Source organism: Ochotona curzoniae, unplaced genomic scaffold, assembly GCF_017591425.1.
Source record: "Ochotona curzoniae isolate NIBS_2020 unplaced genomic scaffold, NIBS_Ocur_1.0 contig_65, whole genome shotgun sequence".
NCBI classification, from domain to species: Eukaryota; Metazoa; Chordata; class Mammalia; order Lagomorpha; family Ochotonidae; genus Ochotona; species Ochotona curzoniae.
Window position 1 is genome coordinate 443,125 of NW_024466508.1, and position 15,430 is coordinate 458,554.

General features: G+C 64.8%; 1 protein-coding gene across 1 annotated transcript; it reads right to left on the reverse strand.

Annotated features, from left to right (window-relative positions):
• Nucleotides 1-9,939: 9,939 nt before the first annotated feature.
• On the reverse strand, nt 9,940-13,777 carry GRINA (glutamate ionotropic receptor NMDA type subunit associated protein 1). The gene is made up of 7 exons (XM_040991646.1): nt 13,705-13,777; nt 12,518-12,896; nt 12,332-12,444; nt 11,758-11,958; nt 11,466-11,594; nt 10,601-10,744; nt 9,940-10,506 (listed from the first exon to the last, which is right to left on the reverse strand). The coding sequence occupies exons 2-7, from the start codon at nt 12,870-12,872 to the stop codon at nt 10,357-10,359; spliced, it is 1,092 nt and encodes a 363-aa protein (XP_040847580.1). The 5' UTR covers nt 12,873-12,896; nt 13,705-13,777; the 3' UTR covers nt 9,940-10,356.
• Between the last annotated feature and the right edge of the window lie 1,653 nt (nt 13,778-15,430).

A 15,430-nucleotide genomic window follows, 5' to 3' on the forward strand; every position in this document is an offset into this window, starting at 1 on the left:
TGCGCACTGGTGTCTCGTTGTAGCCTCATGTCACTCGGTCACTCAGCTGACGTGGGGTCCATGCTCCAGGCCAGGCACTGCGGGAGGCTTCCAGGCCAGGGTTTGCGGGAGCGCTGTCTTGGCACGGTTCTGGGCCCCCATGGGCTGCTCTTCAGGAGTCCCAGAGTTGGAGCTTCCTCTCAGGCACCTGCCAGGCACCGCACATCACAGAGGGGGGATAGCCACAGAAGGGGGATGGCCACAGAGGGGGGAGATGGCCACGGAGGGGAGATGGCCACGGAGGGGGGATGGTCACGGGGGGGGATGGCCACAGAGGGGGGATGGCCACGGAGGGGGGATGGCCACAGAGGGGAAGATGGCCACGGAGGGGGGATGGCCAGAGAGGGGGGATGGCCACAGAGGGGGGATGGCCACAGAGGGGAGATGGCCACGGAGGGGGGATGGCCACAGAGGGGGGGATGGCCACAGAGGGGGGGATGGCCAGAGAGGGGGGATGGCCACAGAGGGGGGATGGCCACAGAGGGGGGATGGCCACAGAGGGGATGGCCACAGAGGGGGGATGGCCACAGAGGGGGGATGGCCACGGAGGGGGGATGGCCATAGAGGGAAGATGACCACAGAGGGGAGATGATCACAGAGGGGGGATGGCCACAGATGGGGGATGGCCACGGAGGGGAGATGGCCACAGAGGGGGGATGGCCACAGAGGGGAGATGGCCACAGAGGGGGGGATGGCCACAGAGGGGGGATGGCCACGGAGGGGGGATGGCCACGGAGGGGAAGATGATCACAGAGGGGAGATGGCCACAGGGAGAAGATGACCACAGAGGGGGGATGGCCACAGAGGGGGGATGGCCACGGAGGGGGGATGGCCACAGAGGGGAGAGATGGCCACTGAGGGTAGATGACCACTGAGGCCAGAGCTTGGCTGGTCTGCAGCCAGGAGCCTTTGCTGGAGCTCCCACGGGCACAGGGTTAGACAGGTGGGACAGCCTCTGCTGCTCTCCCAGTCCGTTAGCAGGGAGGCAGAGGGGACTTGAACCGGTGCCCACATGGGCTGTGCAGACGTGCTTCATCTTCGATGCCACAGTGCCTGCTCACGGCGAGCAGTCCGAGCTCACTTCAGTGCAGGATGTGTGATAAAGGTTGACGTCGTTGTGTAAAAACTACACTATCCCCCGTTCCTGGACTGTTCACCTGAGTTAATGCGTGTGGGTGTGTCTGGATTCCGTCTTGCTCCCATAGTCTTTGTGGTCCGCCTCCCCGCCAGACTGCCCGGCGCACTTGGCCTCCCCGTCAGACTGCCCGGCGCCCTTGGCCTCCCCACCCTCCTTCATCTGGTGTTTGCTTCTCAGTGCCCTGCTGTTCCACATCAGGGTCGGGCTGTGCGGGTCTCCAGGCTCTGCGGGTCTCCAGGCTCTGCGGGCCTCCAGGCTCTGCGGGCCGCCAGGCTGGCCCTACACTGCGGTCAGCTGTCCAGGAGTGTGGTCTCAGGCAGATCTACAAAGACACTACCATGCACCATCTGCATGCCCTGGGCTGTCCCCCGGGAGCCTGAGTCGGGGGGGGCCTTTCATTGCTGTGCTGGACCTGTCTGTGCGCCAACGGGGCCTAAGCGGAGGGCTGGTCCGTGCAAGCAGCGCTGGCCTCTGGTTAAAATGCTGGCCCTGAGCCTGTCCCAGGCTTGCCTGGTGGACGCTGAGCACGCGCTGGCCCAGCCAGTGGGGGGCAGCCTGTGGGGGAAGCTTGTGGGCACTGGTGCCTGGTCTCCTGCGACCTCCTGTGAGTTCTCTCTTGCCCACTCTGCCTCGTGTCTGTTCCCGCGTGGCTGCTCGCGTGCTGTGGGCCCAGTGAGGGAGTATTCCAGCCTGGGGCAGCCTGACGCCCCCACCCCCAGTTCTATAGGCAGTCCAATGCACTTATTTCAATTAACTTTTCATTTTATTTGAAAAAAAAAAAAAAACCCCACAGAGACAGGGCCAGCTGTCTTTCATTGGCTGGTTCCCCCTCCGAGTCCGTGGAAGCCACAGGGGCGTCTCCTCGGTCCAAGTGCTCGAATCAGCCCTGGCTGCCCGTCTCCAGGGCACGCAGAGCAGGAGGCTGGGTGAGAAGCCGAGTAGCCAGGATTCCAACGAGGTGCTGGTCGGATGGACATGCCTGAGCCTGCCGAGTGGCCACGCCGACGTGCAGTGCCGTCTGGTGGTGCCAGGAACGTCACAGTGCTGGAGTCCCCCCCACGTCGTCTGTAGCCTCAGATGAGGCCTGTTGGGGAGACCGTGTGAAGGTGTCATTTTCAGGGCTGTGGGTGACCCGGCGAAGGCCACCTCGTGCACGCCGTCCCTGGCAGGTGCCTTTGCTTCCGGCCCTTCCTGTAAGCCCTCTGGCTGCCCTGCCTCTGGGTGGCTAGCCGTTCGGCCTTTCTTCCTCTTTCCTGTGGTCCCTTGGGGTGTGAGCTCTGGCAGAGACCTCTGCCTCTGGTCGCACGTCTTCCTCCCGGCCCTGCTGGCACGCCCCACGACCTCAGGGCTAACCTCACACAGGCCTCTGCCCTCCCTCACACCTTTCTCAGGGTCACCCAAGCCGGACCTGTAGCTTTTACACTGTCAATATTTTCATTTTGGGGCAGGACAGCTGCCTGAGGCCTCGCAGGGCAGAGAACACCTCGATTTCTGAGTTCTGAAAGCCACAATGGCTTAGCATGACGTGGACGCTGCTGTGTCCTTGTAAAGGTTGTGCAGCTGGCGTGGGGGCTCAACAGGCTAATCCTCCGCCGTCGAGCGTCAGCATCCACTATGGGCGTGGTGTGGGCTCTGACTGCCCGCGCGGCTCCCTGCTATGCTTGGGGAGAAGTGGGGAGAGCAGCTGCTTGTCAGGTTAATTGACAGTGGGCAGTGTGGAAATGGGGCTTCCACACCCCCCCGCTCCTCTCAGGCCTCTCGGGTTCGTCGATCACGGGAGAGGTTCCGGGGACTGTGCGCTGGCCCCTGCCTCCTGTTGTACTAGGTTAGGTAGCTAACTACAGGAAGGCACGGGCGGCTCAGCTCGGCTCAGCCCGGCAGCCGTGGATGGAGCGGCAGCTGGAAGATGCTTCTTTCTTTCTTTCTTTCTTTCTTTCTTTCTTTCTTTCTTTCTTTCTTTCTTTCTTTCTTTCTTTCTTTCTTTCTTTCTTTCTTTCTTTCTTTCTTTCTTTCCTTCTTTCTTTCTTTCTTTCTTTCTTTCTTTCTTTCTTTCTTTCTCTCTCTCTCTCTCTCTCTCTCTCTTTCTTTCTTCTCTTTCTCTTTCTTTTTTTTTTTTGTGTGGGTAAATCTCCCTTCCAAGTAAAAATACACTTTTTAAAAAAGTTTTACTTATTTTTAATACAAACTCAGATGTACAGAGAGGAAGAGAGACAGAGAAAAAGATCTTCCATCCGATGATCCACTCACCAAGTGAGCGCAATGGCCGATGCTATGCCGATCTGAAGCCAGGAGCCAGGAACTTCCTCCAGGTCTTCAACACGGGTGCAGGGTCCCAAGGCTTTGGGCCATCCTCCACTGCTTTCCCAGGCCACAGGCAGGGAGCTGGATGGGAAGTGGAGCTGCCGGGATTAGAACCGGCGCCCACATGGGATCTTGGCACACTCAAGGCGAGGACTTTAGCCGCTAGGCCACACCGGCAGGCCCACACTTTCCTTTAACTGAGGGAAGCTGCAACTTTACCACCAGTTTCCCAGTTTCTTGTTTTGTGGAAAGTTTGTCGTTTTCCTTTAAGCACGAGCAAATACTGAGCTTTGAGGTCTGTCGCTGTCCCGCAGTGATGGACTTGGGGAATGGAGCCGATAGTAACACACGTGGACTCTGACTGATGGTCAAAGCTGAAGTTTATTAGTGGCATCAGACTTCATACACTGAGGGTCGTGTGGGATAAGGGAGGAGGTGTTGAGCTTATCAACAAACCCATCAACTGCTTCCATACTCTTGATTGGAACTCCTTTTGTCCACTCAGCTGTTCTCATACGGATGACGTCCAATCAGGTACAGAAAAGGCGGCCATTCGGTTGTTCTCATGCAAACATTACCCAATCGGCTGTGTTCCTGTGCTCGCCTTCCAGGCTCACAACGTCCTCCCGCAGAGGTTGCTGCTCCGTCTTTGAACAAGGTCAGTTACACGGGGTGACATCACCTCCTCAGACACTGAGGGGCTAAGCTGAGGTGAGGACAGGAGCGTCAGACCTCTGTCCACTGGGAGGAAGGGGGGCTCCAGCGCCTCCGCTGTCCTTAGGACCCTACACTGGGAAGGAGACCGTGCCAGACACCCCCTCTGAGGTCAGCGGGCCTTGTACCTGCAGCCACCTGCCCAAGGAGGTGAACGCTGTGGCTGCAGCCCACGCCGAGACGCCTGGCCCGTGGCCACAGCAGCAGCAGCCCACGCTGTGATGCCTGGCCCGTGGCCGCAGCAGCCCACGCCGAGACGCCTGGCCTGTGGCCCCAGCAGCCCACGCTGTATTAACAAGGTGGTAGCCCTCAGTCACGATGCTGGTTGCAGGGCTTGTGTGTGACGGATTCTGGGCTCTGCCCTATCTGTCCATGTCGGCCTCATTGGCGTCCTCAGATTATGCTGGCTTCCAAATGGGTTGTCAAGTGTTTCTCAGGATTTGCTCAGTTCTGCAGCTTCTTCATGAGGTTTTGATTATGAGTCTAATTGAGGAGGTCGAGGCTGTTCAGTTGCCACTTCTTGCTGAGTCGATGTTGAAAGACTTGCGGTTTTCCAAGTTGCTCTATCTCACCCGAGTCGTTGGCAATGTCCGCCTGGCGTGCGGTAAGCTCACGTCTGCGTTCCTCGTGTGGGCGGAGTCCTTTGGGCTTGCTAAGCATTCAGAGGAGCAGAAAGGGACGGGTACACGGGAGCACCGCCAGACACCAGCGTGAGGACGGACTGGGCCAACGCCACGAGCTCAGAGCCCGGCCCGGGCGTCCCAGAGCTGGGCCGGAGGCTGGTGCCTTCGCAAGGCCAGGAGGCAGGAGTCTCGGGCCCCCAGCTCCCCTGGAGTCTGAAGGTTTTCCATTGTCCCGCACCTGCTCCAGGCGACGGGCCTGACTGTAGGTCCAGCTCCCCTCCCGCACACAGCCGGCCCGGGCTCGGGGTCTTCGTAAATCTCCGTACCTGCGCATCACGTGGACTTTTCTCTTCTGCCGAGTTATGCCTAATCTTCATGCCATTTCGTGTTCTTGCTCGTTGCACGGGGCAGTCTCTGCAACGTGGAGTAGCAGGCATCGCAGGAGGCACCCTGAGCCTGCTCCCAGCCTCGGGGATAAAGGCTTCCACAGGGAGTGTGCTGTGTGCTGCAGGGAGTTACAGAGCGGGCAGACAGAAGCTCTTCTACCTGCTGGGTTGGTCCCAAGCCAGGTGCTGGGAGCTCTTCCAGGTCTTCCACGCAGGTGCAGGGTCCCAAGCATGTGGGCCGTCCTCGACTGCTTTCCATGACAAGCAGGGAGCTGCATGGCAGCCAGCCGTCTGCATGTGGCCAGGTTGTGCGTGGGTGTGTGCTGGGTCCCTGGCCCCGGCCCCGCCCTGTACTGTCCTGCCCAGGAGGAGTCTGTTACACTTCGCTGTCAGCAATCTGCGGGGGACAGAGTGGTTCCCAGCCTGCAGAACCAAAGCCACGGAAGGCAGGAGGTCCCAGGGCCAGGGACTCCAGGCCTGTCACCGTGCCAGGCCCTGGACAATGGCCACTTCCTCAGGTGTGCCATGGGACAGTGTCGTGCCAGCAGCCCCACAGGTGCCTCCTCCAGCTTGAGCTCACCACAATAAATCACATGCCAGGGCTGGGGGGCTGCAGCTCAGCTGTGACAGGGGTGCAGCTCAGCTGTGATGTGGGGTGCAGCTCAGCTGTGATGTGGGGGTGCAGTTCAGCTGTGACGGGGGGCTGCAGCTCAGCTGTGACGGGGCTGCAGCTCAGCTGTGATGTGGGGGTGCAGCTCAGCTGTGATGTGGGGGTGCAGTTCAGCTGTGACGGGGGGCTGCAGCTCAGCTGTGACGGGGGTGCAGCTCAGCTGTGATGTGGGGTCAGCTCAGCTGTGATGTGGGGTGCAGTTCAGCTGTGACAGGGGTGCAGCTCAGCTGTGATGTGGGGGTCAGCTTAGCTGTGATGTGCGGGTGCCGCTCAGCTGTGATGGGGGTGCAGCTCAGCTGTGATGTGGGGTGCAGCTCAGCTGTGATGTGGGGTGCAGCTCAGCTGTGACGGGGTGCAGTTCAGCCTGACGGGGTCCCTGAAATGGGCAGCCAAGCCTTCCTTTGTGGGTGTTGTGTAGATGAAGGCTGATGTCCTGACAGTCGTGGCTGGTTTTCCGGCTCCCCTTCCTTCTCTCGTCTCGTGGGGTTCCACGCGTGTGTCTTCTGTTGGCCTTGCAGCTCTCCCACCCCCAGAGGCACTATTGCAGGAAGCTAGGAGCCAGAGGCGGCTGCCCGGAAGGGGCTGTGGAACCCCCTGCCCCGCACGGCGGCTCCAGCCCCCGCCTTCTCCAAGAGCAAGCTCACTGGTGCTGTTGCATAGACGCTGTTCTCTGGGTAATTTCTCCGTATCGGTGTCCGCTGTTCCCCACTTCCGCCTGTAATCGCCTGTGCTTTAGAATGCGGAGCCTCTGCCGGTGGCACTGGCATCCCACACGGGCATCCGTTCAATCTGGCTGCTCCACTTCTAGTCCGGCCCCCTGCTAACGCGCCTGGAAAGCAGCGGACATGGCCAAGTGTGTGGGGCCCCGGGAAGAGGCTCCAGACTTCAGCCTGCTGCAGCTCTGGCTGCTGTGGCCGTCTGAGGGGGAGCACGAAGGTCTCCTGTGATCCGGGCCTCTCCCTCTATCTGCCTTTCAAATCAATGATCTTGAAAGAGAGAAAACAGTACCTAGGAACTCATGAGCCAGAAAGGAACCATTTTTAAGAAGTATTTCTTTAAGAAGTATTTCATCGCCTGGCGCAGTGGCGCAGTGGTTAAGTCCTCGCCTTGCACGCCCGGGATCCCATATGGGCGCCGGTTCTAATCCCGGTGGCCCCGCTTCCCATCCAGCTCCCTGCCTGTGGCCCGGGAAAGCAGTCGAGGACTGCCCAAAGCTTTGGGACCCTGCACCTGCGTGGGAGACCCGGAAGAGGCTCCTGGCTTCGAATTGGCACAGCACCGGCCATTGCGCTCACTTGGGGAGTGAATCATCGGACGGAAGATCTTTTTCTCTGTCTCTCCTCTCTGTATCGCCCGTCACGTAGGGGTCTGCTGGTCCCTCGTGTGGAAGGGTCTCTCTGACCCCACCTCCTGCGTTCCTGCTCGGCTGTGTGCGTTAGCGTCTGTAGGCATCTCATCTATGTTACAGACATTGGCACCAGGGGCAGGCTCCTCGGGTCACGGGGCCGGGCCCAGGCGACTGCCCAATTGCATGCTGGGGCAGGGCCGTGGCATGGTCTGAGTCCTCGGCAGGGTTCAGCACAGACTGGGGGTTGGAGCAAACGGAGATGCAGGTGTGGGTGGTGTGCAGGACCTGGGACCCCAGGTGTGGGCGGCCTGCGCGCTCCCGGGCACTCGGCTCTGCGGCCCCGCCGTGTGCCATGTGCGTCCACTCCATCGCCTGTTTTTCCGTGTTTATTTAAACAGCGATCTTGCTGGTCCATGCCCCAGTCGGCTGCAACAGCAGGACGAGGCCAGGAGCCCGACAGTCCTCCTGGGTCTCCCCGCTGCGTGCAGAGCCCCGCACCTGCACCGCTATCCACAGCCTCCTAGAAGGCTTTAGTAGGAAGCTGGGCTACACGGAGTGAAGCCGTTCAGGATGTGGGCATTTCGAGTGCCAGCCTGCGTTGTGCCCAGGCCCAGGCAGAGAGCCGGGGTCCCTGTTCTGAAAGTCTTTGCCATCCTGGCGAGCCCTAGGCAGTGGACAGGGACCCTGCGAGCCTAGGTCCAGGAAGAATGTACTAGAATGTTCTAGAGAAGTGTATCTCCCTTCAGAGGCTGTGTCATTCAGCCTCCCTCACAGGAGCCGCTTCAAGCGTGGCCTCTGGGAATCAATGTCGGAAATCAGTTTGCTTTCCCCCCGGGGTAATTATGTCGCTGCTGCCCCTTGGGAGCTGCCAGGATATCCTGTGGGTGGACAGCCAGGTGCCAGGGAACACGGTGGGGGCCCTATCCCGGGGTGCTGTCCGGCTGCAGAGTGAATGTCCAGATGGGGGCAGGTGGCCAGGATGAGCTGTGTGGGCCTGTCCAGGGCCGGGGCAGAGCCCGTGTGCCGACACGACCTCAGGGGGCCGTGTGGGGGTGGGGTGGGCTGCTTCCGCCTGGGACCCTCCGAGCATCTCACCTTGGGTGCTTCAGTGCCAGAACAGCGGGCCCGCTATCTGGGGGTGCCAGGCCAGCTCCTGGTATCGCGCAGCCACTATCTGAAGTGCCAGGCCTGCACCCAGCCACAAGGCCTCACGGATAGGACCTGCTGCTTCTTGCGAAGTGGCCTCACAGCTACCAGCATCACCCACTTTGTCGGACACCCCGGCCCCACTCCCTGCCAGCTGCCGGACGCTCTGCTGACCCTGCTGCGGCTACTCATCTGAACGCACCCCACGTCCGGTGCGGCCCCCGCCTCCACACTGGCTGTTGGGTCTTGAGGCCTTTGCCTGGCTTCTCGGCCAGCACTTGAGCCCCTAATACCTCCCTCTCAGTCAACTGTGTCCCTTCCAGCAGGCTCTGTTCACAGCAGTCCCTGGGGCGGGTACCCCTGGGCTGCTCTTCTGCCTCGGCGGGGTCCTGACTGTCCACATTGTGTCCCAGTTCTGGTGGGCTCCTGGCTCACCTGTTGGCCTGTTTACAGCACCTACCAGCACAAACACAGGACAGGCATGGGACAGTCTGGAGCCTGCAGCCTGTCCCTGGAGGGCTGCGGTCGCCTTGGGAGGCTCATGCTGTGTGAGGTCAGGATCGGGCCGAGGTAGCAAGGCTGCTGGAGGGGCCAGCGGGCAACGGGCTGAGCCCGAGTGCCAGGACTTCATCCTGAAGGCACCTGGCCATGGCTTCCGTGGGTCTTGTGACAGATGACTCAGAAACGCAGCCCTAGTTGAGGGCTGGAGGTGCGCTGCGAGGCAGAGGCCAGGGCAGGAGGGCAGGCAGCTGTGCTCTGGCCTGAGGAGCCAGGCAGGAGCAGGTCCTGGGAGGACTAACCTGGTCCTACAGTCCCTGGGTGTGGGGGCCTCCCCGTGCGGATGACAGCCCTGGACATGGCCCTCCCTGTGCGGATGACAGCCCTGGACATGGCCCTCCCTGTGCGGATGACAGCCCTGGACATGGCCCTCCCTGTGCGGATGACAGCCCTGGACGTGGCCCTCCCTGTGCGGATGACAGCCCTGGACGTGGCCCTCCCTGTGCGGACCGACAGGCAGCCATAGGAGCCTCAGAGTTTCCAGGCCGAGAGGGATGGAGTTGTGGGGACAGGGGCCACGGAGGGCCATACGCTAGGCCCAGGCAGGCAGGCCACCAGGGGAGGGCACAGAGCTGGCCGGCCAGCGTCCACGGCAGGGGGTGGCATCACAGAGCTGCCGGCCGGCTGACCCTCCTGAGTCAGGCTTCCGACGGGCGCTTGTCTATAGTGTTCTTGCAGGACTCATGGAGAGGTGGAGAGCCCCGGCCCAGCCGCCCCCCAGGATGGACTGGACAGCAGCCAGGAGACCCCGGGAGGCCTGGGCTGGGGCCAGAGACTCTGCTGCTGTCCTCAGGCCCAGACAAGAGGCAAGCAGCTCACAGACCCGCTGTCACACCGGGTTGTGTCCAGAAGGGGCAAGTGGCGCACACAGCCCTGCCGACTCCAGTGTGGGCTGGACACCATGTGTAGCTGGCAACCTCAGGCTGCTGCGGATCCATCCCCTGCCCAGGGATCCCAGCACACACCCGGGAGGGGGGCCGCATGACACCAAGGGGAACAGAAGCTGAGGCAGCAGCCAGGGCAGACAGTGTCCCTCACGGAGTGGGAAGGCAGACAGCGCAAGGTCCATTTATTGGGGTTTGAGTGACAGCAGGTTGGGGGGATGGCTCTGTTGCCCCCGAAACATGCCGTCTCCTGCCCTCAGGGCCCAGGAGTGTCAGAGTCGCCCCCAGCGCGCACAAGGCGGGGCGGGGGTACGCTAGGCCAGGCCAGGGGGGCTGGGGCAAGGAGGGGAGACGTGCACCCTCATCTCGTGGCTCGACCCCTCGCCCCCCAGGCCCTGGAGTGGGCTGCCCAAAAGGATTCATGCAACAAGTAGACAGGAAGTGGCTCGGACGGGGAGGGGAAGGAAGGGGCAGGCAGTGACGACAGCCCGTCCAGACGGAGCATCTGCAGTGTACGTACGAGGGGGCCCGGGGAGCCGGCCCCTCGGGCTACTCCTTGGCACGGCCGATGATGGTCAGGATGTAGAGGAAGATGTTGATGATGTCCGTGTAGAGGTTCAGGGCCGCAAACACGTACTCCTCCGGGCTCAGCGACAGCTGCTTGTTCCCCAGCAGCAGCTGGGTGTCCACTGCCAGGAACTGGGCCACAGCGGGGGTCCGGCTCAGGGGGCTGCCGCCGCCACCCCGGGGCCCCACTGCGCATGCCTCCGGCCCCCGCCCCGGCCCCACTCACGCAGGTGAAGAGCAGGGCGCCCAGCGAGGCGTACACGATCTCCAAGATGCGGTTACGGATGAAGATGCAAAGGATGGCGAAGATGAACAGCACCACCATGCTCACCAGCAGCACACCCATGCACGAGGTGAAATCATAGCGGGTCTGCGGGAGAGGGGCGGCTGAGCAGGGACCTGGGGACCGCTGCCCCGGGCGGCTGAGCAGGGCCAGGGACCTGGGGACCGCTGCCCCGGGCGGCTGAGCAGGGCCGGGACCTGGGGACCGCTGCCCCGGGCGGCTGAGCAGGGACCTGTGGACCCTGGGACCGCTGCCCCGGGCGGCTGAGCAGGGCCGGGGACCTGGGGACCGCTGCCCGGGGCGGCTGAGCAGGGCCAGGGACCTGGGGACCGCTGCCCCGGGCGGCTGAGCAGGGCCAGGGACCTGGGGACCGCTGCCCCGGGCGGCTGAGCAGGGCCGGGGACCTGGGGACCGCTGCCCCGGGCGGCTGAGCAGGGACCTGGGGACCACTGCCCCGGGCGGCTGAGCAGGGCCGGGGACCTGGGGACCGCTGCCCCGGGCGGCTGAGCAGGGCCGGGGACCTGGGGACCGCTGCCCCGGGCGGCTGAGCAGGGCCGGGGACCTGGGGACCGCTGCCCCGGGCGGCTGAGCAGGGCCGGGGACCTGGGGACCGCTGCCCCGGGCGGCTGAGCAGGGCCGGGGACCTGGGGACCGCTGCCCCGGGCGGCTGAGCAGGGACCTGTGGACCCTGGGACCGCTGCCCCGGGAGGCTGAGCAGGGCCAGGGACCTGGGGACCGCTGCCCCGGGTGGCTGAGCAGGGCTGGGGACCCTGGGACCCCAGCCACCCCTGCCTGGGGCACCCCTCACCTGTAAGGAGAAGATGACCACGGTGAAGCACACGGCAGTGGTGATGCCCACGGCCATGATGACGGCCTCGGTGTCGTAGAAGCTGGCAATCATGCCCACCATGTAGGACAGGCTGACGGTCAGGATGGACTGGGGGCAGAGGGAGGGGTCGCGCTCAGCTGGGGGCGTGGCGGCCAGGACAGCACGTGGGACAGGCCCACGGTCCCACAGTCAGGATGGACTGCGGGCAGAGGGAGGGGTCGCGCTCGGCCCCGCCCGCAGCAGGGCCCGGAGCTCACGTCTGGGGGTTTACCAGGGCCACGAGGTTCCAGGGGTGCTTCCTGCGGAAGTCCCCACAACAGCTGAGGACGATGAGGGAGATGAAGAAGACCGCATAGGACACATAGTAGGTCCAGACGTTCTCACGGACGAAGCCCTTCACGTCGCTCACAAAGGTGAACACGGCCACCGTGGACAGTGTCACCGACAGCTGCAGGGTCAGCACCAGGAACACCTGGGGAGCCAGTGCCTCAGAGCCCGTCCGCCTGGGAGTCTGCCCGCCTGGGAGTCTGCCCACCTGGGAACCCCCACATCAGAGCCCACTGGGGAGCCCCCCCACTGGGAGCCCGCCCACTGGGGAGCCCACCCACCTGGGAGCCCCCACATCAGAGCCCGCCTGGGAGCCCGCCCACTGGGAGCCCGCCCACTGGGGAGCCCACCCACCTGGGAGCCCCCACATCAGAGCCCGCCTGGGAGCCCCCACATCAGAGCCCACCCACCTGGGAGCCCCCACATCAGAGCCCGCCTGGGAGCCCGCCCACCGGGGAGCGCGCACCCCAGAGCCCACCAGGCAGGGTGGGGGCGGCACCCTTCCTGGTCCCCCGCACCTTGCGGATGAATGCCTGTCGGATGCTCTTGTCGTCCCAGTTGGCCGCTGGGAAGTCCTGGTTGTCATAGTAGGATGGGGGTCCCTCCTCCTGGTAGTTTCCATGCTGGGGTGCTGGGGGCCCAGGGAGCAGAGGGTCGGTGCCAATCTCAGCCACCTGCCCTGCCCCCTCCCCGCCCCTACTCACAGTCGAGATCCTGTCCCTGGAAGGCCTGCGGCTGTCCGTAAGGGTTAGGGGGGAAGGGGCTCTGTGGGTAGGGCCCCTGCGGGTAGCCGCCTGGAGGGTAGGGCCCCTGCGGGTAGCCCCCGGGAGGATAGGGGCCCTGGGGGTAGCCCCCGGGAGGGTAGGGGCTAGGGCCTGGGCCGTGGGGATACCCAGGCTGGCCATAGGGGGAGGGCTGGAAAGCGGCTTGTGGGTAGGGGGCCCCGGGGTAGGCAGGCTGAGCATAAGGAGGCATGGGGGCCTGGGGCCCCCCGGGGTATCCGGGGTTGTGCGGAGGGTAGCTGTCCCCCGCCACCAGGAAACTCTTCTCGTGGGACATGGCCTCGGGTCCTGCGGTCGGCCCCTAGAGGAGAGGCCAGGTTACGGGGAGGCAGGGGGCCCCCCGGGGTGCCAGGAGAAGCCGCAGGGGCTTGGCTGCCTCCGCAGGGGCTGCTCCAGGGCGGGGGGCACCCAGGGCTGCACCCGGCCGGCGGGTCGGGGCGGTCTGGGGCCGTGTGGGGGTGTCCCAAGGCCCTCCCCTCCCCCTGGCAGCCGCCCCGTAAGCAGCTTTAAGGGCCGTAAGCAGGACTAGGGGGTATTTCCATCCCAGGAAATCCCTCCACCATCTGTGACCAACCGCGGCCCTGGCCCTCCCGCTGGCCCTGTCCGGCCTGGTGGGGCGGGGTGTGTGCCAGCGGGGGACCCGGAAGAGCGGGTGCGGGGGTGTGCGGGAGGGAGCCGTTCAGAGGGCGAGGGCGGAACAGAACAGGCCCGGGGCGAGGCGGGTGGGGACAGCGGCCGGGGGCGCGCGTGGGGGCGCGGAGGGCGCGTGGGGGGCGCGGAGGGCGCGCGTGGGGGGCGCGGAGGGCGCGCGCGGGGGCCGGGGGCGCGCGGGGGCCGGGGGCGCGGAGGGCGCGCGGGGCCGGGGGCGCTCGGGTGCGTGCGGGGGGCGTTCGGGTCGCGCGCGGGGGGCGCTCGGGCCGTGCGTCCTGGCGCAGCGCAGGCCCCGGCGGCTCCCCGCCCCCACGGCCGTCCCCCGGCCGGAGCGCAGGCGGCCTTGCGGGGCGGCGCGGGGCCCTGCGAGGCCGGGCCGGCAGGCGCCCCCCGCGCCCCCCGCGCCCTCCGCGCCCCCCGCGCTCCCCGCGCCCGCCCGGCTCGGACCGAGCACTCACCGCTCGCGGGGCGCCGCAGGCCGCTGCGCACAGGGACGGCCGAGGCCCGCAGCCGCTCAGCCCGGCGGCCGGCTCTGCTGGGCCTGCGCTGCGGCGGGGGAGACGCAGCCGGGCCTTGTGACGGGGCGGGGCCTGCGCGCCGGGCGGGGCCCGGGCCGCGAACCCGAGCCCGGCGAGGCTGCAGCGGGGGACTGCCTGTCCCTCGCTGGCCTTACCCCAGGTGCTCGCTTTCCCTTCCGTCTGAGTCTGACCGCTGTCAGGGGATCTCACCGCCGGATTGGCGCCCCAGGCAGGGCAGGCCTGAGGCTGGTTAACCCAACAAGTGCCACCCTCCTCCCCACCACCTGGGGGGCTGGGACCTTCTGTGCGCCCCCGCCCTCAGGCCCCGAGGACGCCCCGCTGCCTTTGCCCCTGGTGCCTCCTCCCCAGCCCGGCTGTCAGGCCGCAGAGCGCTGGGAAGTTCACCATGGCGGAGCTCAGACAGCAGCTGTCTGCCTCTGCTGTGCTTCCCTGGCCAGGGCAAAGCCAGGCGCTCCATCTGGGTCTTGTGGGGGGCATAGGGGACCCCGGCAAGAAGGAAGCCCCTCTAAAGATCCCGAGCAGCAAGGAAAGCCGCCGGCCTGGGCAGTCGGCCTCAGATGACAGTTGGTGTTTGGCGCTGCGGCCGTGCCCACTGCCCACTGCCCGCGCTCTTGCTGCCCAGGCAGTGCTTGCCAAGCACTTCAGGAAACCCAGCTCAGCTCTCCTCTGCCCCACAGAGCAGGGTCCACGTAGGTGGCAAGGGGCAAGCCCTTCAGCTGCCTCCCAGCTCTGTCCCAGCCCTCCACTGTGCCACCATGTCCTCGCAGGGCCCCTACCGTCAGTGACACCAGGAGCTTGACCTGGGGGTGGGTGAGCGTGGCAGTGAGAGGTCAAAGGGCGCCGGCTGGCAGCAGGCTCGGTGGGTCAGGGCCCTGTGTTTCACCCTGCCCCAGCCGTGAGGCATCTGGGCACAGTGCCTGTGACCTCCTAGGGTTAGTCGGGACAACAGTGAGACAGGATGGCTAGGTGGGTGCTCAGACTGGAGGGGCTGTTGGCAGGCCCTTGGAGGCCTGGGCCCTGGGTGTGTGTGCTGGCTCATGCCTGCGCAGTGGTCGAAGGGCAAGGGCTGGGAAGGGTCTGCGCAGTGGGCAGTGGTCAAAGGTCAAGGGCTGGGAAGGACTGCGCAGTGGGCAGTGGTTGAAGGGCGAGGGCTGGGAAGGGCCTATGCAGTGGCCCAAGAGCGAGGGCTGGGAAGGACTGCGCAGTGGGCAGTACTCAAAGGTCAAGGGCTGGGAAGGGCCTGCGCAGTGGCTGAAGGTCAAGGGCTGGGAAGGGCTGCGCAGTGGCTGAAGGTCAAGGGCTGGGAAGGGCTGCACAGTGGGCAGTGCTCAAAGGTCAAGGGCTGGGAAGGGCCTGCGCAGTGGGCAGTGGCCGAAGGGCAAGGGCTGGGAAGGGCCTGTGCAGTGGGCAGTGGCCGAAGGGCAAGGGCTGGGAAGGGCTGCGCAGTGGGTAGTGGTCGAAGGGCGAGGGCTGGGAAGGGCTGCGCAGTGGTCAGTGGTCGAAGGGTGAGGGCTGGGAAGGGCTGCGCAGTGGGCAGTGGGCGAAGGTCAAGGGCTGGGAAGGTACCTGACACAGCCCCTCCCCTGCCCCCTCTGCTAGAGAGGACGATGGGCCCTTTCAGACCCTTGCAGGCAAAGTGACCGGA